Source organism: Equus przewalskii, chromosome 2 (genome assembly GCF_037783145.1).
Source record: "Equus przewalskii isolate Varuska chromosome 2, EquPr2, whole genome shotgun sequence".
Taxonomy (NCBI): Eukaryota; Metazoa; Chordata; class Mammalia; order Perissodactyla; family Equidae; genus Equus; species Equus przewalskii.
Genome location: NC_091832.1, coordinates 86,822,776 through 86,844,400, shown reverse-complemented (window position 1 = coordinate 86,844,400; position 21,625 = coordinate 86,822,776). Strand labels below are relative to the sequence as shown.

General features: G+C 41.5%; 1 protein-coding gene across 14 annotated transcripts in view; it reads right to left on the bottom strand.

Moving 5' to 3' along the window:
- ZNF827 (zinc finger protein 827) overlaps window positions 1-21,625 on the bottom strand; it is a 163,840-nt gene that overhangs the window by 45,048 nt on the left and 97,167 nt on the right. For all 14 annotated transcript variants that reach the window (XR_011537111.1, XR_011537110.1, XM_070608882.1 and 11 more), the window contains exon 8: window positions 12,418-12,521. Coding sequence is in view for 12 of the 14 variants with exons in the window: in XM_070608882.1 (XP_070464983.1) it covers window positions 12,418-12,521 (104 nt within the window). In the remaining 2 variants the exon portion in view is untranslated. The remainder of the gene's footprint in view (window positions 1-12,417; window positions 12,522-21,625) is intronic.

Here is a 21,625-nt window from a genome sequence, read left to right as displayed (position 1 = left end):
ATAGACCAGAGTGCTTTAAAAATTAACATTTTTCATAAAAATGAAAAACAATTTAGCCAAAAATAGTGTCAAAAATAACTTTCACATACTGAATGCATGCCTACATGTTAAAAGCATTTGCAAGAGTACGCATTTTTCTTTTCTAAGTAAAATTTTCCCCTGCTTTTCTTTTGGCAAGTACCTACACAGTACATACAAAATTAGTGAGCAAAAAAATAATTGGTATGAATCATCTTGCCTTTAAGAGAAAATAGTTACCTAAAATCCACATAACCAATTAATTCCCGCCTCCATACTCTAGCAAAGACTGACAGAGTTTGGACCCAATCTTTTTTTGTAAATCATTCTGTCTCTGGGCTCTCTGACTCCCCAGTTATTCTGTTTCCCAGGCCTCTTTGCCATTCCTATAATACAGCTGCCTTCCCTGATAGCCTCACCACAGCCTTTCCCGGGACCCACCCATTCATGAATCTTTCAACTGAATGTCCCTGAGCCTAATTCCATTCAAGTTAAAAGAGAAGCAACTGATCTGAGTGACTCATTCCTGGATACTTAAGGCGGGAAACTAGACTCTGCAGATGGATGAGTCATTTTGACTGGAAAGCGCTGGATGGGAAAAAGGTACCCAAGGGTGCATGTAACAGAGGATGGGGAAATTGTGAAGGCAGCAGGTGCCAACAAACACAAGACATTAAAGCAGGATTCCTAAGTCTGAAGTACTCTGATGTCTTAAGATGGGTTCTACTTTCCAAATATCCCTTACAAGTTTTTTTCCCAACATTTTCATCTCTTTCAGCTGAAAATATCTCCATTCACTTTTTTTTTTTTATTAATGTTATGATAGATTACAACCTTGTGAGATTTCAGTTGTACATTTTTGTTAGTCATGTTGTGGGTACACCACTTCCCCCTTTGTGCCCTCCCCCCACCCCCCCTTTTCCCTGGTAACCACCGATCAGATCTCCTTGTCAATATGTTAACTTCCACCTATGAGTGGAGTCATATAGAGTTCGTCTTTCTCTGACTGGCTTATTTCGCTTAACATAATACCCTCGATCTCCATTCACTTTTGTCACTTTTAGGACTACCATTCTTTCTGAGGTCACATTTACATGTGGTTCTGCTGAAGCTGATCTCCTTGTCCAAAGCTCCAGGCATATCCTCATGATAGAAACTTCCAGAAGGATCTGGTGTCAAGCATTCAGTACCAGAATATCTAAGACAGTTTCTTCTTTGTTCAAAATGAAAGGAGCTCATTGATGTTTCCTGATTATAAAAATAATATATGCTTATTGTAGAAATGGAAATCCATAAAATATAAGTAAAAATCACTTGAAATCCTAACTAAACTGAGATAACAGTTAACCTTTCTACATCTATCCTTCTTGATTTTTTTCTTGTATGCATCCTTTTTTTACAAACCATGGGGTTATACTATTCATGCAGATTTGTAACCCGCTTTATATTCTCATGAACTATATGAAAAACTCATTTAACTCTGGCTTCTAGCTGGGGGAGCTCATTGAAGGACTATGGCTTAGAATCATTGCCTCACCTATATTTTTAGTAGGTCACTTAATTTACAGATGATTCATTAAAGCTCCAGGTCATCATATGTGTAAACGACAGATTCAGAAAAACAAAAAAAAGTGATTTGGACACATAGGTCCCCCACTTTACTTTTTTAACTTTGAAAATTTATAAAAGTGTTAATGCAAATTAATGATAAAAAATAGAACAAAGCATATAAACTGAAAAATAAAAGAACACCTCTCACTTTCTCTCTTCTCTCAATCCCAATCCTTTACACTCAGTGGTAGTCACCGTAAACCTTTTATCTGCTGAGAAATCATCCATGTATATATAAGCATATTATGTGCACATAAAATGTATCACCTCTTTTTTTTTTAACATAAATAGAATCATGTCACACATGTTGTCTGCAGCCAGGTTTTTGTTTTTGTTTTTGAAATCTGACATATCTTGGACATCTTTTCAAATAATTCCTACAGATCTCCTTCACTCTTTTTTAATGGCTGTGGAGTTTTCCATCGAATGCCCCATGGTTCATTTCACCAGCTCCCTGTCCACAGACATTTTGTTGGTTTTTAGATCTTTATGCTGCAAAGCTCATCTTTATCCAGATACCTTAGTGTTACTTGCTCAAGTCTATTTGTAGATTAAATTCTAGAATGAGACATCAGGTTCTAAACTCACAAAATAACATGGAGCATTGTATTTCTCTTTAACTTAGAGAACTTGTTTCTTATTTATGTGTTTAATAGAGTATTTAAGTGTTGCCTCATGCAAGCCCCATAATGGCTCAGCATAGAAAAAGGAAAGGAAGAGACTGGAATGAGATAGAACGCAAAAGCATTTCAGAGCATAGGTGGCTGAGGGCAGAAATGGCTGTGTATGTGTGGTAATCTCCAACTCCAACGGGGCCATCTCTGTTGTTTCTTGTAGAGGTGAGGAGAAAGATGTAAGACTAGGGGAGTGTGTAGTCTGACAGCTGTAGAAAATTCTCTCTCTCTTCATGTGTAAGAAACAAGAGAGGAAGTGTCAGAAGATTTGTGGGACATGTTTCCCAAGCAAGAAGAAAAAGCCTTGTACAATTTTTTAATGATCTGAAAGAAAAAATGATATTTCCAGTTCATGGGCTGCCCAAATTCCAGAGATTCAGGCCTGAATTCAAATCTATCTCACACAAAGTTTCCAAATAGTATTTATGTGAACTCTTGCCCAATTTGGATCAAAATATAACACTGTCCCTCAATAAAATAATTTACATTAAAGGAGAAGCTCATTTGATCAAGCAGTTGGCTCACAGATGGGAAAAAAATTCTGTTTGAAATAATTCCAAGATTTTTAACATAAGACTAATGCCATAGGGAATTTCATGCCTGGGAAGTTTATTATTACATGTGAAAGTCAGTATTGGGTTTTCACATTAATTCAAATACTGGACTTTTACCTTGTACTTCCACCTTCCACCCTCTGCACTCAGAAATGCTGCCCTAGAGTTTCTTTGGTGGCTGGCTGTTAGATTCTATATCTAAGGTGAAAAAAATGAACACAACAGCCCCGAAATCTTTCTCCTGTCAAGCTAAACTATTTAATTCTAAAAAGGAAGTTATGTCATGGTACTGTGCCACTCACATTAGATAGAAAGGGAAACTCTATTTGGAGAGGGCTTTATTGCCAACTTTATATTTATAAAGGGATCCATTTTAACCTGCAGTCAAAACCAGGTCTGTGTTACAATCAAAGTTCTATCAGATCTCTCTTTAGAACATTTAACACTAGTTCTACAAACAACCTAGCTTTTCAACAATATACTTTCATCCAAGATTTGTTGAGCGGCTACATTAGGTGCTAGTTTCTGGATGGAGGAATGATCAACAAGGCAGTTTATGCCCACCAAGGAGCTTACAGCTAAAGGAGAAGGCTGATGAGTAAACGGGCAATTCTAACTATCCAAGGACATCAAAGAAAGCAGCACCTAATCCAGTTTTGGAGGGGCAGGGAATGGTTTCCAGAGAAAGCAGAAACTACGTACAAAAAAAAAGGTAGCTTATTGGGAGAGAGTACATGCGCAAGCAGTCCAAGTTAAGAGTTTATCCTGAGGGCCATGGGAAGCCACTGGGGAGAGAGTGACATGATGAGATCTGCCTTCTAGAAAGATTAGTCTGGCTGCAGGATGGAGAGAAGGGATGGGAGAGGGTGACATTGGAGACAGGGAGACCAGCCAGAAGCCACTGTTGTAATCCAGAGGACTAATGATGGAGACCTGAATAAAGTTATTGGCAGTTGGTACTGAAGGAAAAGAACGCATTTAGGAGAGAACTAGAGAAAGAATCAATGTAGGAGGACATGGTAACTGAAGGGAGGTGGAGGTAACAATGAAAGACAATGGAGCGATTACTGTCGTTCCCGCCCCCGGCTCCCCAATCGTCACCTTGCCTTTACTTTTTCCATGCCTTCCTTCCCACTGGGACCCTTGTGTATTATTTGCCAAGGGCCTCCTCTGGTCGCTGAAGCCTGCTTTGCCCACCTGTGCAGTTCACCAAAGTGTTGGGGAATTGACTCTCCTGGGAGCAGCTTTAACGGATGACTGACTGCACAAATATCCCAACTCTCTCACCCCTTGGGTAGGAAACTGAGGTGTGTGTCCTCCGTTGCTTCCCAGAGTTCCCCAGTGAAATGAATCTCTGGTTGCCCGCAATAGATAAGCTGTCTGATAACGTACCCGTTATTGGCTGCCTTCCTCTCCCTGGCTCACTTCCCCATTCCTCCACAAGTGTTTCCAGGTCTCATTTCCTAAAAAACTACTTGCACTCAAATCTTTGTCTCAGGATGTGCTTCATGAGGGAACCCAAACAAATGGTGTCCAGCCTTATGGTTTGTGACATGGTGGCTGATGATGATCATGCTATCCACAAAGATAGAAAAAACAGGATAGAGTGGAGAGTTTTAATCAATCAATCAACCAATTAATCTTGGAGGGGAGGTATGGGGACAGTGGGAGGCAGGGGAAATAATACGTTTACTCTGGGACCTGTTGAATTTGAAAAAGCTTGAGGGGCCTCTCTGTGGGGTGTCTCAACAGAACTCCAGGGATGGTGCGGTAAACCTAACAGCATTAAGCAAATGCAGACTGCCCATATTTTTGTGCGTCTAGTTAATGTCTTTTTTTTCTGGATGGTAAATTGAGAACCAAAATGCTAACCACCTTGCTTGAGGAAACACACTGCATAAGGGAGAACAGCAAAAAAAAAAAAAAAAAAAAAATGAAGCCCCTGACTATTATTCCAATAACTACATCAAGAAAGGGCTCTGGTGTGAGGTGGGGGTCTCTTTCTTACCATGGAGAGGCACCTGTTTGGCCTACATATGGGAATACAGAATGGGTTTGTTTGAATGAAAATAGATGGTCTAGTCTGCGAGTGGAATGACTTTTCTTTTTTTTTTTCTACCCTGGTTACCGGAGGGCAGTTGCTGCCCTGAAAAGGCATCAACACAAAGAAGAAATTGCATGAAATGAGAATATGTATTTTTGATAGCAAAGGAATGGAAGAACATATTGTATATACAGAAAAGGCCTGGTAGATTGAATTAGCTAGTCCCAAACTGAAGCCAGGGTCACTACATTGCAATTTTCAAACAAATACTCTCCATCATCCATTACACATACTCAAGAATCTGGCCTTTTACAGCACTATTCATTCTCCAGGCACCTCAACAGTCTTTGCAAAAGTAAAAACCCTACCACAGGCACTGCGGAGGCCTTATGAACGGCGTGTGGAAAATTTTATGTGAGCACAAACACATCTACTCGGCCCACAGAAAGACACCAGGCCAGGGCCGAGGTGGCCACAGCCCCAGAGGGTGACCTGCACCTGAGAACCAAAGTCCTCGAACTGGGTTTTTAAAAGGGCTTTTGGATGCTACCATTTCCCACGCAACACAGACGTGAAAGTGTTGAAGGTTATCTTCACCATCAAGTGACTCAACCCCTGTGCCATCTGGGTGGAGATAACGGCATTTGGCCAAACAATGACAGGTTTTTTTCTCTATTTTTCTGGGTTTCCATAGATAGCCCAGGTGAGGCCTCTAAAGTGGATATAAATTTCCCCCTTTTGTATAAAAAAAAAGTGTGCCTGTGCCTCAGGGTGCGAACCCCACACTGTTGGTCTGCAGAGACCTGGTTAGTTACATTTTTGACGAGGGCTAACTTGCGCACAGAGCTGACAGGGCTTCATGCAAGCCCTTTCTCTTTACCGAAGTTTTTAGTGGAATTCACCTACCTCTGACTAAAACCAAACGAGGCTGACGAGGGACAGGTGGGAAGAGTTGTGAGCACATCATTTTTAGCCTCAAATAACATTATCTGGACCAGGAAAATCTGTAACAATGAAAAGTTCTCCCTCTAGTAAATGGCCCCAATGGCTAGAGCTCATCTATTGCATGTACATCAAAAAAATACTAGAAGCAGTGCAGTATAGTTTCCCAATACGAAACACAAGAGGAATCAGATATATCAACCTACGTGCCATACAGTTCAGAGAAATAAGTTTGTGTTACAAATGGAAATGTTGCTGCAAACTACAAGTTGTGTAATTGAAAGACTGCTGTCATCATCATCACTGTCAGAGTCTCTGGAATCCACGTGCACTTGTATAGATGGCCTGGAGGTGACCTGGCACTTGGCATCTAACCCACTTATTTGTGAATAAGCCAATTAGCCCTAACAAAAGCAGAAATACTGTCTTAAGTATGCAGCTTGGTGGATTTTCACAAGATTATATTTGCATGTAATCAGCAGCCAGTTAAAGAAATGGAACATTCCAGCTTCCCAGAAGCCTTTCCGGTGCCTCCTTCCCAGTCAATACGGAACTCAATACTGTGTCTTTCAAGAATTACATATGGTGACTTGTCCCTTCCCCAACTCTTAGTGGAGATGGTAGAATTTCAGCTCCTAGACCAGACTCTGATTTTCCCCTGCACCAGTATACAGTTTTGGCCCTCAAAAAATAAAGGAACCTTGGCTGGAGTTACAGTACTGTTATAGACGGTAGTTTTTGAAAAAAAGGGGATGTGGAAGAAGCTTAGAGATCTTCTATTCTCTCTTCTGGAAACATGGCTAGGACTAAACCTGGATTCTCCTGATTCCCTGTCTAGAGCGTTTTCTTCTGCACTGCTAACTGCAGCGTGACACGTTTTATTTAACCAGGAGGTTTTTACACAGGTTCAAGAAACGATTTCTATGGCCCAGATGATCCATGAAAGATTAGTGGAAAGAAACACAACTGCTTCTATAACTCTCTTAACTGAGAGAGAGGTTCCGAATGAGCATGATTCCCAGATATCAAGTACTAAAGGAAGAAAGAAAGGACGGAAATGGAAGAGGAGAAGAAAAATCAGAATTATATTAATAAACACTACATTCTTATCTGATAAATTCTGTGAAATATCTTACTTAAAGGACGACTTTTTATTCCTAACTAAAAGGCGGCAATCCATCAGTGGATACCTCAAATGCCCGCTGTGGGGGCGTGTGGGCAAGCACTGGGGATGTGCTCCTTTTGCTCACTGCCAGTGACGCGCCATCTGACTTAGTTGGCAGCAGGACAGGGTAGAACGAGAGAAAAGGTACTATGCAGTTCTGGAATTCCTATGCTGTCACTTGCCAACCGTATGACTCCGAACAAGTTATTAAATCTCTCTACAAAAGGTATAAACTTCCCGTTACAAGATAAGTAAGCTCTGGGGATGTCAGGGACAGCACGGTGAGTACAGTTAACAATACTGTACTTTATATTTGAAAGTTGCTAAGACAGCACATCTTAAAAGTTCTCAACACAAGAAAAAAAATTGGTAATATGTGAGGCGATGGATGTTAACTAAACTTATGTGGAAATCATTTCCCAATATATACATATATCAAACCATTATGTTGTATACCTAAAACTAATACAGTGTTATATGTCAATTACATCTCAATAAAACTCAAAAAAAGTTATTAAGTCTCTCTGAACTTCCATTTAGTCACCTGTAAGTTCAGCATAACTCTTATGGCTCAATGAGTTGTTTTCAGAATTCAGTGAGATGACATAGATCTTGTGCCTGACAATTTAGTAGGTCCTTGATAACTGTTAGCTTCCTTCTCTGTACAGAACAAATTCGTTTAATCAAAAAGGGGCTTAAGCTACAAAATGATACACACCAACACCACCTAATGTTCTAATGTTTGTCTGTGACTCAGTCTGAATTGAAAAAGAATCTGCTGTGTTTGAAAAAGGACTGAAGAAAACACTTTGCTGTAATCCAGGACAGCTTTGCTTGTCTTTCTCTCTCGAGGTATGAGTTGGGAAGTCCTCACATAAAAGAAGGTGACATGCACATCTTTTATGCCAACCGTCTGGAAAGAGGTCATTCATATCTGGCTAGGAGCGTGGCAGGCTGAGAGTTAGTTGCGGGTGGCACTCTAATGCAAGGCAACATTTATTTAGATTTCAGAAAAGTATATGACATGGCACCACTTGTATTAGATTGATGAGCAGAACAGAGAGAGGAAAATGGATCAAGAATTGGCCCGGGGACAAGAGAGACCCTTCCAAACCATCCTTTTTATTTAATGTCAGATCCTGATTGGGATATCAAATCCTGAACTAAATTTTCCCCAGGTTATTTGCTTCTCGTTTGTATGTTATAAGCAACAACAATAACAAGAGCAGTTTTTTTTTTAAGGGAAGTTAGCAAATAATGAGGGTAAAGATTCACAAATTAATTGCTGATATGTTTTACACTGTCTAACCCTAAGATCCATATGAAATAACAAACAGAAGCATCGGCGACTCCACACTGTGAAAGAATTTCATGGAGACTCATATTTTCCTTCACACCTATTCTGGTTGTGTTTTCATTTTTTGGCTTAATACAGAGCAAACACACTGTGAACTTCGAAATCATAATAAAACAGAATTGAAACGCCACATTGTTTAAAAGCAGTGCTGAGATATAAATTCTTCTCTTAACAGCCTTTGCTTGTGGAAAGATGATGGAAACACAAACAGCTGCAGGTACAACAGTAACGGGTCTACTCTTCACACAGAACCGCCCTTCAAGCCCTGACTCCAGAATCTTTCTACTATTAACGTAAATCTTTTACAAAGTGAGACAAGTATAAATTAGACACAGTACATTAAATTATACACAGTCTGTAATTTCTATCTCCCTCATAACAGGAAAGCTCTTTTATTTCTTTCGTAAAATCCCCACCAGCAACACCACCACCCAGGGCGCACTCAGTAATCAATTCACGACTTTAAGGATGTTCTGTCCTCGCACCCCTCCAGCAGAAGGTGACAGCAGCTTTTAACTCATCATTTTATTAAGGATTCCTGGTGTTACCTCTGTCTAAGACATTCACAGCAAGTAAAAATGTTAGGTCTTGGCTCATGAGCATTCTCTGGTTCTCAGGAAAGTCAGTCTAGAAATAGTGGCAACACCCGAGGCCAGGACACTGCGAAGCTCTGTGTTTATTCTGTTTCTCTGGGACGGTGGCAGCTGTGTGTCTCAGAAACCATCTGCCGAAGGCAAATGCCTAGTTAACTGTGCTATTCTCGATTTCTTCACAGTCCACAGTCCTGCCCACCTCTCCTCACTCTGCTATCCCCCACATGGCTTGCTTCGTTTTCCACAGGCCTGAAACACAATCATGGCACACTGGATGGATCCCTTTGGCCTGGGGCTGTCAGGCCTTTAACGATGCTCTCATACCCCGCACCTGCCCTGCCTCCTGGTCCTACTCTACATGAGTTTGGAAAAGAATTTCACTCCACCGACAGAAGGATATAAATATATAACCAACATACAGTGTTGAATTAATGCAATGGGTTTCAGCATTTGCAAGGGATTTCTTAGACTGGAACTAGGCACATTAGACCTCATTGATTATGGTCTCTACTAACTGGGAATCTGAGATAATTCTCCGGGCTGACATTTATCTTTGCATTATCTATGGAAGGAAGAAGTTTGCTAAGTGCACAAAGAATAGAAATAATATTTTAATGGTACCGTTTAAACTACCCAAGAGAAGATTTCTAAGGACTCTGAAGCTTTTATTTATATACTAACAACAAATTATTTTTCTGCCTAGTCACTAAAGCCAGCTGTCTCCTTCCTGGCTTCCTCATTCCTGCACAGCCACTATCATTCCCTAATTCAATCTGCTTAGAGCAAAGCTAACCAGTCTCCCAAACCAGTCAAACAGCCCTTTGTCTGCCTCTCCTATCCTCCTCCTCCTCTTCTCTCTAAGCCGGGCCCTCATTAATAACGCTGTCCCCGTGCTAGAGCATCCCCTTGGGGCTCCTCCTCCTTGCCACATGTTCTCCAAGGATTCAGCAATCTGCTGCTCACTTGGGTCTTCTGGAATTTTTCGTAAGAATCCATGACTCTTTCACCTCAGAACCTTAAGATCCTCAACTGTAGCTTCAATTTCTTTGTACCCAGCACTGCGTTTAGCAGAGTACTGGAACACATGTAGGTCCACAATATCTACTGGAGACCCCTGGGCCCTGAGGCATTTTAGGATTCATACTTTTTCTCCTTTCAGTATAAGACAGTGCATAAGACATATTTTATGTAACACTCCAATGGGCCTTCATAATTAAGTACACTGATATTTCTGCAACTTAAAAATGTATGAATTTCACCCTTGGTGTGATACATAAAGACTATAAATAGCCTCCCATTAGGTTTTGCCACTAAGTAACTTATTCAAAAAATTGTGGTTGGTCAAGCTTTTCAGATTTCGGAATTGTGGGTAAGGGACTGGGGCGCTCCAGTAGGTATATGATGGCCAAGCACCACTGTCTAGAATTGAAAGAAATGTTTTCTTGAAAAGTCTCCATACTGCAATCTTCCGTTAATTCAGATGGCTCTTCTCCACAAGCACTCCAAATTATTGAGGTTTTCTTTACAAATCATGTCTTCAGGTTATGAGAACTTTATGATCACAGGTGGTCCTTATCATTTTTAATTTTTCTAATTTTAACTTCATTTCTAAAGCATTCTCACCGTGCTTATTTTTTAAAAAGTCCCTTTTTAGTTGTCTATTTTAGCAAACTGTAAATATAGCCATTTTGCTTATCCTCTGCCTAAAGAGAGGCTTTTTGAAGCACAGAGTTTGATTCTCCCTCGGAATGCTGGATTGACATTTTAAAAATCCCAGTTATGCTGACTTCTCCTGAAACAAGAGTTAACTTTTTACGTGTGATTTTATCTTATTTGTAATATAAGCCTATCAAGCAAAACACAGAAACTCCCCTACACAGTTAAACATCTACTGATATCACTCTTTGTGGTCGAGTTGTAACTCGACCAATAAACCCTTCCTAAAATATAGCCAAGCCAAACATTAAGCCAGCAAAGCAGGGTTTGTATATACATCACGGGATGCTGGCTGGCTGGGTCACAGCACCCAGACAGGCAATTCCTAGGCAGTTATTTTGACATTAGAAAGTCACAATCCATCAACTTAACAGCAGGGCGATAATTCAGGGACTAGGGAGATGGCTGTTCAAAATGACACCGTGGGAAGTACACGGTAGTTCAAATAGCCCCTGTTTGAGAATGAAGACATCAACGAAGCAGATTTTCTTTCTACCTCTAGAACCAAGTATTATGGAACGTGTTTTTGTGTAAGCACATTCTTTGTGGTGTTTGAATAGGAAAGCCCTGCAAAGCTAAAAAGCAGGCAGGTGCCCAGACGATTTGGAGATGAGAAGAAATGGATCTGCCATCACAAGACTAAAGAATGACAGAGTTGCCTTTTCTCCACTGTTTCCCAAACCACTTCCAATGCCCTGTGATACCTCAAGCCAGTATTTCCCAAGATGCCACTTGGCTCTTTCTGCATTGCAAAACACTCAGAACTCCAGCCATCTGGGACACCAGCCTCCTTGGGTGTGGGGTGGACACTTGGACTTCATTCTTGCAGGGGTTCCCGGCCAACAACCCTGCTGTGAGTCCTTCCCGCACACGCAAAGCCTTGGTGTCCCACCGCTCCCCTGGACAAATAAATGGGTGTGGATGCCACCAAGAGCTTCTGAAATTCTTTCAATGGCTGGGAACAAAGGTAACAACAGCAGGAAGTTTCCCAGCTGCTGGATTGCTGTCGGGGGTGGCGTTGGGGGCAGGTAGGAATTATGGGCTACTGTGCAGTGGTTCTCAAATGTTCTCCTTTCATAGTAACTCTGAAAACACACACACAAGCCCTGAAGGATGGCCATGTTGCCGATAAGAGGACAACAAACACATCTTTCCTTTTACTCCGGAAAGGAGAAAAGAAAAAGGAAGAATGGAGAAGAAATTATGTTTTGATGTTGAGATGGCAAAAAGGAGCCTTAGATGGATATATGCAGGTACCGTGACTAAGAAGAGAGGCGAAATCTGAGTGGCAAGATTGTCTTAACGACCTGTGTTGCTGTGGTCTCTGCAGGGGCCCACACCCCACTGGGGTCACGGCCTTCCCTGCTGGAGATCAGTGTCCCTGCCAGTGCCCTCCTATATCTTCTTGGCTGCCTGCCTGAAATACCGACAATGTGCAAAGCAAATTATTTTCAGGTCATACTTCACTATTTTGAAGAAAAAGAAATTCACTCCACGAATGAAACATCAGCGGGGAAAGAACAATAAGGTCCAAAAGCAAAGAGGAAGAGTTTTATTAACTGTTGCATTTTATTTTAATATACTTTGTGGCTGTTTAAATTGAGTTTCTCCCTCTTTTTAAAAATCCAACTTCATATGAATAACTTCAACATACAAGCTGAAAGAATCTGAAAATTCACACATTTCAGAAAAGTAATTTGTAAGCAATCAATAGCAGCAGCAAAGTCAACACCATTTCCATACCTGGCGCTGATATTCTTCCGTGAAGCACAGATTCACCAGGCAGCACATCTTTTGAATTGGAGGTGAATGGTGATTGTCTAAATGTATCTTCTGAAAAGAAAGGGCTGGGGGTGGGAGAGGAGGAGTGAAGTTTAGTAAATTAAAGTTATTTGAGATACCCAGAGCATCTGGCCCCAAATATATATACACACACACACAAGTGCTGGATAAGGATTTTTTTTTTAAATAGTGTTTAGAGAATATAAGAAGATTATGCTTAAAATGGAGAGAGAGAAAATATATTACATCAGACAAGTGCCATCTGTACATTCTGCCTATTGGTTTTATATTTAAGGTGAATATACGAAACTTCATCTCTGAAATATTGTTAAACCACAGTCGGGACAGCTGAACAGTACATTTTACTCTTGCACTGTATGTTCTGCGAGGGAGTTGTGACCAAATGAAGATCAACCGCCTGGGTCAGAACCAGAAAGGCCTGATTGAGATTCTTCCCAGGGGGGTGATAGGTCTGCCCTGGCTCACCCACGTGCTGTCACCTGACCCCTCAGGGACCAACACACCTCAAAGGGTGGCCAGCTGGAGTCAGGGGCCATTGTGCTGAAGGAGATAAGTCACTGGTCCCCACAGAAACCGAGACTGCATCCTAGAATTGTCTTGGTTCGGAAGGAGTTAAAGTCAGCTAATGGGGCAGCCAGAAAGGACCCTGGAGTGGGGCACCTTCACTCTCCAGGAAACGCGAGCGATTCTAAGCTCCCCTTAGTGACTCAGCTAGAACTAGAACCAGACATCAGACACCCAGCCAGGGTTTTCCCCTAATACCACAGCCACAGTGAACACCAAGGCTGTGGATGCTTTGAATCAGAGGATTTTAAACCAATCACAGTATCCATCTTGCATGCCGCCAAATTGCAAATCAGAATTGCAATCACAAGTGAGAATCCTGGAGGGTACAGCAGAATCCATCCGGGAGAACAGAAAGCCCTATTTATCTACAACACAGAAGATTTAACGGAGGGAATTGGGTACATAGGGGGTGGAAGGTTCATGGGGGCAGTAATGCAGCCCAGAGACAGGAAGAGCAGGAGGCCACCTGCATCATGATGCTGGACGGACAAAAGGTGGAGGTAAATGGAGCCCAGGGGCTGGGGCCACCTGGTGGGAGATGGAGCCATGGAGGAGATGCAACTGCTGCAGGAGACAGAGAGAGAAGGGGACAAATACCTCAGCTCATCCTTAAGCCCCACCCTCATCTCCCACCAGGGCCTCTGATTGGCCAAACCCTCCCAGAAGCCAGAGAAACACAGCCTGTAGGGGTCAGGGCCGCCGCTGCACCACCACTCCTCACCCAAAACCACAAATCAGGAGAAGGAATAGATCTGAGGGCACACAAGGCTAGGACTGCATGACGGGTGTTGCTTTTCGAAACATGCCACATGGCCATGGTGACTATTATTAAATATTATATTTCCTTTTTAACGTTTAATAATAGTAACCATAAAATGGTTAAATGATAAATACGGAACACATATTTTTAAAAAGTAAACCATACATTAATAAACAATATAGTTTTACATGACTGTTAGGCTAGATTTAATGCAATTTTGTACAGCATGCTTTTTAGTTATATCTTAAACAGAAAACTATTTGAATAGGCTTAAAAAGTAAACCAGCTATAGGCTAGTAGGTGATGGGGAGTGCGGAGACATGGTTTTATGCCAAACACCTCATAACCTGCAACTCATACAGAATATTTGAAAGGATAGGCAACACAGCACGGTGGCTAAGAGCATGTGCTTGAGGGCAGGCAGTTCTGGGTTCAAATTCCAGCTCCACCACTTACGGCTGTGTGGCCTTGCACATATTATTTAACTTCTCTGAGTTAAATAATTTAAATAAATTTAAATTCTTCTAATTTCTTGTCTATAAAATGGGATGCTACCAGCATTCACACCTCAGAGAGGAGCTGTGAGAACTGAATAAGAGAGCCCACGGAATATGCTTTTCATAGGGCCTGGTAAACAGTAAGTGCTCCATAAATGTGAACTATTTTTTATTTGTCTCTCTGTCTAGCCCAAAGGGAAGCATAAATTAATCAACTTTTCCTCACAAGTTGACAGAAAGTATACTAGTTCCTTGTATAAAATGAATTTGAAAAAAAGGGTGCTCTGATTTTGAAGGGTTGGCTGACAGGTGGGGTGATCAGGTGAACTTCCGGCTCTTCCATAAAGAAAACTGTCTAGAATCAAAAAACTCTGAGGCGGGTAGAGACCCTGAAGGGCTGTTGGTCAAACCCAGAGTGTCAGATTTCTGTTCCCATCTCATTAACTCTGAAACTTCTATACGAGGTGACATTGACATCCGCGTGCATGAGTGGACAGTTCACATGGGAAATACCATGGGGTGGCCCTTGGGCACAGGGTAAAGGTCAGGCAATGGGCCTGCGTGTTACTTGACTCTATAGAAATTCCCTTGAAATCCGAGAGCTTGGGGGAACCCATGGAACTGTTCGGTGTGAAATGTGGAGACTCCCCTTTGAGGACACTGAGAGTCCCAAGAGGGCCCCCTGAAAAGGTTTCTAGAAATATCACCCTTCTTGCCACAGAGAAACATGTGCAGTTTCCCTCAGTTTTACAGTAACCGTTTAGTGAGTCCCCATGTGCCAGGCACTGGGAACACAACGGTCAGCAGCACTGGCTACGGCTGCCAATCTCAGGGAGCGCAAAGACCTGTGAGGGTACGTGAACGGGACTAATGCTGTGGAAGAGAGGGCACGCAGCGGTGTCAACAGTGGGGTCTGACCTAGTCAGGTAGGGCTTTTCTGCAGAAGCCACAACTGAGCTAAGACCTGAATGGAGAGTAGGGTGGTTAGGGTTCCAAGGGGCTGGGGAAAGTGTCCACCCGACACAGAGAGAACATAACCAATCTGCGGAGCTGGCAGGGGCCCATTGTAGCGGGAGAGCAGGCTGGAGCAGTGGGTGGGCACACCGCTTGCAGGGATCATGGTTTTACTTTTTTTAAAGATTGGCACATGAGCTAACATCTGTTGCCAATCTTTTTTTCCCCTTCCTTCTTCTCCCCAAAGCCCCCCAGTACATAGTTGTACATTCTAGTTGTAGGTCCTTCTGGCTGTGCTATGTGGGATGCCGCCTCAGCATGGCCTGATCAGCGGTGCCATGTCCGTGCCCAGGAACTCAGCGGGCAAAACCCCGGGCTGCGGAAGCGGAGCATGTGAACTTGACCACTGGGCCACGGGGAGTGTGGTTTTGTCCTAACAGTAGTGGGAAGCCCTGAATTGTTTTAAGTAAGAGGGGGGACAGAATAGGATTTCCCTTTCGGGAACCTCGGCCTTAGGGGCTTGCAGAAGACAAAGCAGGTGGCCAGAGCAGCAGTCCATATGGGACATGGTGAGGCTGGTGGCCAATGTTTCAAACCAGCAGTGACACATGCAGATTGAAAAATAGCTTAAAAACAGGGCAGGTAAAGATCACAGGTACATTTAAAACTAACCCTAAGGTTTCCAGGCGAACCAGGCAGAGGCTGCCATGTTCCATGCTGGAAATAGCCTTCTCGGTTTGCTAAGTGGAAACGGGCTAGCTCTGCATTGTCACATGCTCTCTTCAGCAGCAGAGATTTCTACTGATGTGAGGAGCGAAGCCCTATTATCACCGAGCCGCTCAGAAGAAATTGAGTTGAATGGGAGACAATCACTGAAGGAAACAACATTCCAAATAATTTTCTACCCTGGATGCCAGCTTTATCCTGAATAGAAAGGAAAAGATTTCTTCTGAAGGACCCGAGAATTAGAAGGGAGTCACGTTGTATACTAAAAATGCACAGAAGGACCAGCAATGTCATGGGGCAAAGAATGAATGGAGAAATTCTCACAAGTCAAGGCAGCTTAAACCTAGTATAAGGTCTTACCCATAAGAAGATATTAGGTTAACAGAGCATCAGTCTCAGGCCAAATGCACTGATGCTCTGCTCTGCTCTGCATTTGTATCCACTCACAGCGGGAGGTGGGGAGTGACATGCTTTAGCCCAGAGTTTGGAATGAGAAGGATCTGAGTCTGAATTCCATATTCACCACTTAACAGTCAAGCGACCTTAGTCAGGTCAACAACCTCTCTTGCCTCAGTTTCATCATCGTAAAAGAGGTTTAAAAGTCCCATCTTTATGGGGTGCCGCAAGGGTTGAATAAGATACTTCATGTTAAAGTTTAAGTACCTGCTCAATAAAAAATAGCAACGAACACATATATTGCTTACTAAGTATCTGGTACTGCTGTGAAGTGCTTTGTGTGCATTAGCATCACTTCATTCTCACAAGGACCCTGTGGGGTGGCTACCATTATTATTATCCGTATTTTACAGATGAGGAGACTCAGGCATATATAAGTTATGCAATTGTCCCTGCCCATGAACTGAGCCAGGATTTGAATCCAGGCAGGCTGGCATCTCAGTCTGCACTCTTACTGTTAAGCTACCGTGGCTTTTGTGTGGTCTCTTAACATTGAAGCAACTCATGGACAATCCAGAACCATAGATCCTTCTTGGAATGGACAGAGCGAAAAGGAAGAGATAGAGGAAGGAGCGAGGAAGGGGAGGTGGGAGCAGCCATTTCAGTGCTCAGGATCCTAGGTACCTGAAGGAGGACTTTTTCAACTGACAAATAGAGAAAGTGATTTTAGTCTTTACTTCTCTCTAGAAGTTAAGATGTGTCCCAATTTTTTAAACTTCTGCAACCCAGGAGCCTAGTCAATTTACATCGTAAATATTCTCCACTGCCTGTGCCCAATGCCTCTGAGGGCAAGCTCATCTCTGTTATTAAGCCTAAATGAAGAGGGGAAGGTAATGAGGTCATTAGGTGTTTGTAAACCTCCACTTCAACCCAGATATGAAGCTCATGGTAGCACTATGGCTACACAGACATCTGTATATTAATCTTCCGGCCACCTAAATTGCATTCATGTTTGAGGAAGAGGAGAAGGAGCGAAAACCAAACTCGGAGCATGTCCTATACAGCATGTGCTTGTTTAATGGGATTAGATCTCCAATAACGTGGGTCATCTTTAACTCTCCGCTCATGTTCTGAGGACAGAAGACACTGTACTTGTAACTTAGCACTGAGCAATGTAATGTCTAGAATGCTGAGATATTTCTCAAGCTCCTTTTCTTCTCCTGTGCCTGAGCGTGTTTGTGAAGTGCAGAAGTCCATCCATTCTCAGCGTCGCCCAGCTTTGCACTGGACAAAGCCGGCACCTCATTCATGCTGCAGGAACTGCCGGTGGTGGGAGAGGGCGGCAGAGAGGGACGTGCCAGGAGATGGCCGACGCAACATGAACCGGGTCTGCATCTTCCCAGGAAGGAAAATAATAAATGAAATGCAGACTTTACAATGTATGTGACTCTGGGGCACGTTTGTACCGTCCTTCATCTGGTAACTTAGACAGTTACGAATTCTTCTAGAAGAGGAGCCAGTTTGGGAGTATTGCATGGCTCTCACTTCCTGACTCCCTAGCTGCCTGAACTTCAGTCATTTCACTCCGAAAAAGCCCCTCTAACAGAAGGTGAGCTAAAGAAGTAGAAAAATGCAAAAATGGTCAAAAAACCGATTTATTTCGAACTACTGTTTTTTGTAAAAAGTTGGTAGAGGAGGAGGTTGAAACTAACAGCTAATGAGGGAGGGAATGATCACTTATTCTCATTTAACAAAATCATCATCTACCACAACATATTCCCTTTGGGCCTGGTCGAACACAGGCTACCTGGAAGACTTAGCTAATTCGTAAAAATATTCAATAAATACTCAGAAGCAGCATCTGGAAGCTGTTGGTGTAGACTCAGAACTGCTCAACTCCCCCTTGACTTTTCCTGCCTTTTGTTACTTAGAAAACACAAAACTTTTATCTACTCAAGTTTCTTTTCTGGATAAAAATAAAACGGACATTGAATGAGTATTTTTCTTTTTCTCCTGTAGAAAATCTAAGGGTTAAAATATGAAAGGGGCCTCCTGTCACTGTGACTGGACAATTCCAGGCATTAGATGACATGGACTGTAGGGTCAACAGCAAGAGGCTGTAAAAAGAAAAGATTTACAATAAATAATAAAACAGTTCATAAAAGATTATAGCTCTAAATAGCGATACATTTGCTAAGTGCCGATTGTGGCACAAATATTTCCACCTTTCACATCTGAGTGCCAACAGGGAGCTCCACTTCATGCAGAACAGAAAACCCATCTCCTTAAAAACAACCCTCCCTGTGTGCCACCACTGAAACTAAAACGTTACGGGAATTCTCATTTTGACGGCAACAGCAAAACAAAACAAAAAGAAAAAGGAAAAGGTGGATTCAGAATGTAAGAGAAAGTTAAGAGAAAAACTTCACGTTTAGTAACGACACAATAATTTTAAAGGAACAACAGAGAATAAATAATTTTTTTTCTTTCTAAAAGACAATAATCATAACTTTTAGGATGGAACTTCAGGAGGGAAAATAGAAAAGATTAAATGAGGGAGAAAAAAGAAGACTTTGTTCTGTAACAAGTTTGTACCCAGAACCCATAAGGATCTAGGTATTTCAGGGTGGAATGAAATTCTATTAAATGTAAGAGTTTCAGATAAATCATTCTGAAGTGATATTCTGACTTCACACATAGACAATTTTCTCCTTAATGAATATAAAAATTGGTGTATTTTCAAGTAAAAGTACTTGATTATCTATTCAGCTATGTATCATACAACATCACAGGGCTTCAGGATTTTTTCCAAGACCTGGGTAAAATATGTCCAAAAAGATTTAGGTTAATTTTTATTTTGTTTTAAGGAAATTTTAAGAACAAATGATCTGAATTAGATATTTCTCAGAAGCCACATATCATGAACGAAGAGCCAGAATCCCCACTCTGGGCTGGAAAAGTTCTGTGGGAGCCAATGTTCTCTCTCTAGATGCTACCTGTGCCCCACCAGATCCCAGACCCTGGGCCACCCCCCCAGATCGCAGTCTATCCCTGTTAACAGGGCCCGCCTCAATCTCTACTCAGCCCCAGCTATTAATTCAGGTCACTGAAATACTAGTTTTCTGTACTGATGTATCATGTTATTTTTTAGGAACTGAAATTCCATATGTTTATCTAAAACCATGGTACTGGTATTTTTAAAACTCTGACCTCTGAATCACTTAGACCTTGAGACATACCCCGGGAGTGATACACTGCATTAACATTTTGAAGTGAACAGGAAGCACCAGTTGAGAAAACAATCTTCCATGCCTCCAAAAGCCAAAGAAGAGACAGGCGCTAGACTAAATTATTCCAAGAATAAACCTTACTCTAGCTCAAAGACTTTCTGAACATGTGGAATATGAATGTGACAGATAGAAACGGATACAGGTAATTTCCACATGGAATCTCCATATACATATAATGAAATTAAAGGAAATGAGAACAAATCAGAAATGTTTTCTTTGAACAAAACCTAGACCTTGCTAACAATAACAGATTAAAGTCTTTGCCAAAAGGTTTTCTTTTTAAGCTTTTAAACATATCAAATAAGAAAGATGGAATTATTTGAAGACAAGGAATAGGGCAAATATCTGGATTAGGGTTATAACTATCTTCTCAACATTCCTCAAGTCTTCTAAGGTCAGAAGAAACTTTCTGAGAAGCTGGAATAGCTTGCACGAAAATATGCTCACAACTCAACAACAAAAACACTGCCACACTTTATTTTTAGATATTCCATTTTTAAATAAGATCAAATGACATTATTTCATTTCCAACTTAATTTTCATGATTAATGCAATTTCCCTCATTTTTAGGTAGTGCTTTTTTTGTCAAATATTACTGTCTTTGGTTAATTTATTTGCTAATAATTTAGAATAACAGATGGTTAATATTTATTTTTTATATATGTACAGACTATGTGTTTTGTAATATGTTTATAAATGACTGCATTTGAAATATATTAAATGCTTAGTTCCAAAGATTTTGTAAAGAATTTTGAGCACTTTTTAAATCCTGGTAAAGTCATTTTTCTCCGGTATAGCAACCACTAAACGTCACTTCGGATAGTATGTGCTCATTCTAACTTCTGGCTTGGGCCCTCAATTTCATTTTGGATGAGATTGTGTAGCTGCTTCTTCTGAAATGGGTCCAGATGTTAACATTTTCGGTATAAAAGTTAGTGCCAGTTTTCCTATTAATATTCATGCAGTCAGTTACAAGGGTAATCCATAATGAAAGAAAACAGTTTTAATGGTGCTCATGAACACTGTCCTCCTTTTTCCAACATCACAGAAATGAGGACCCCTTATTCTTGAACGATTTTATTTATTTACCTGTTTTAATAAAGGAACCCTGGGTGGCAGGTCAGGGGACGCAGAGGTGGAGAAGATGCTCAAGATTAAAAACGATTGCCAGTCTCTGACCTGAAGAGAACCCTGACCATCTGAACAGCAAGGTCCCTATTCAAGCTTAAAAGAGACGCAACAGAGAAGACCTCCCATGACCCCAGTGGGCTGCGCCTGGGAACCCGGTCATCGATCGTGTTGGGCACACACATTTTCAAAGAAAGAAAGACTGCAGTGAATAAAACTTGAAATAATAGCTATACATTGGCAAGCTTCAGCTGGGGCATTTATTTACAAATTGAGGCTGGCATTGCAGATTGAGTGGATTTCTAAAAGGGGCTTGTGGGCAGATGAAGAACCCAAGGTCATGCCTTCATTCTACTACCTACATAGGCATCAGATTTTCTTCTTTAATTTTTGGAGGTGACAAGAAGGCTCAGATATGTTTCCTTCTCCTCCTAGTCCATTGATACGGCTGTGCACTTGGCACAGATAGAAACTTCTTGGTAATTAAAAACCAATCACACGTGTTGCTAATTTTGTAAGGTGTGCAATGGTATTGTGGAAAATATCCTTATTTTTCAGAGACATATATCAAAGAATCTGGGAGTGAATGTCATGATGTCTGGGATGTGATTTAAAATATCGGGGAGAAAAGGATTGGTGAAGTAAGCGTGGCAAATGGTTGTTCAATCTGAGTGATGGGGATACGGTGGTTTGCTTTCTTCTACTGTTTTGAAATTTTTCATAATTAAAAAAACACCCCAATAGCGACAATCAAACAAAAATTCCAACCCAGACAAACCACTAAAGAGAATGATAAATGACAGTAAAAGAAAATACACACAAGAACAAAT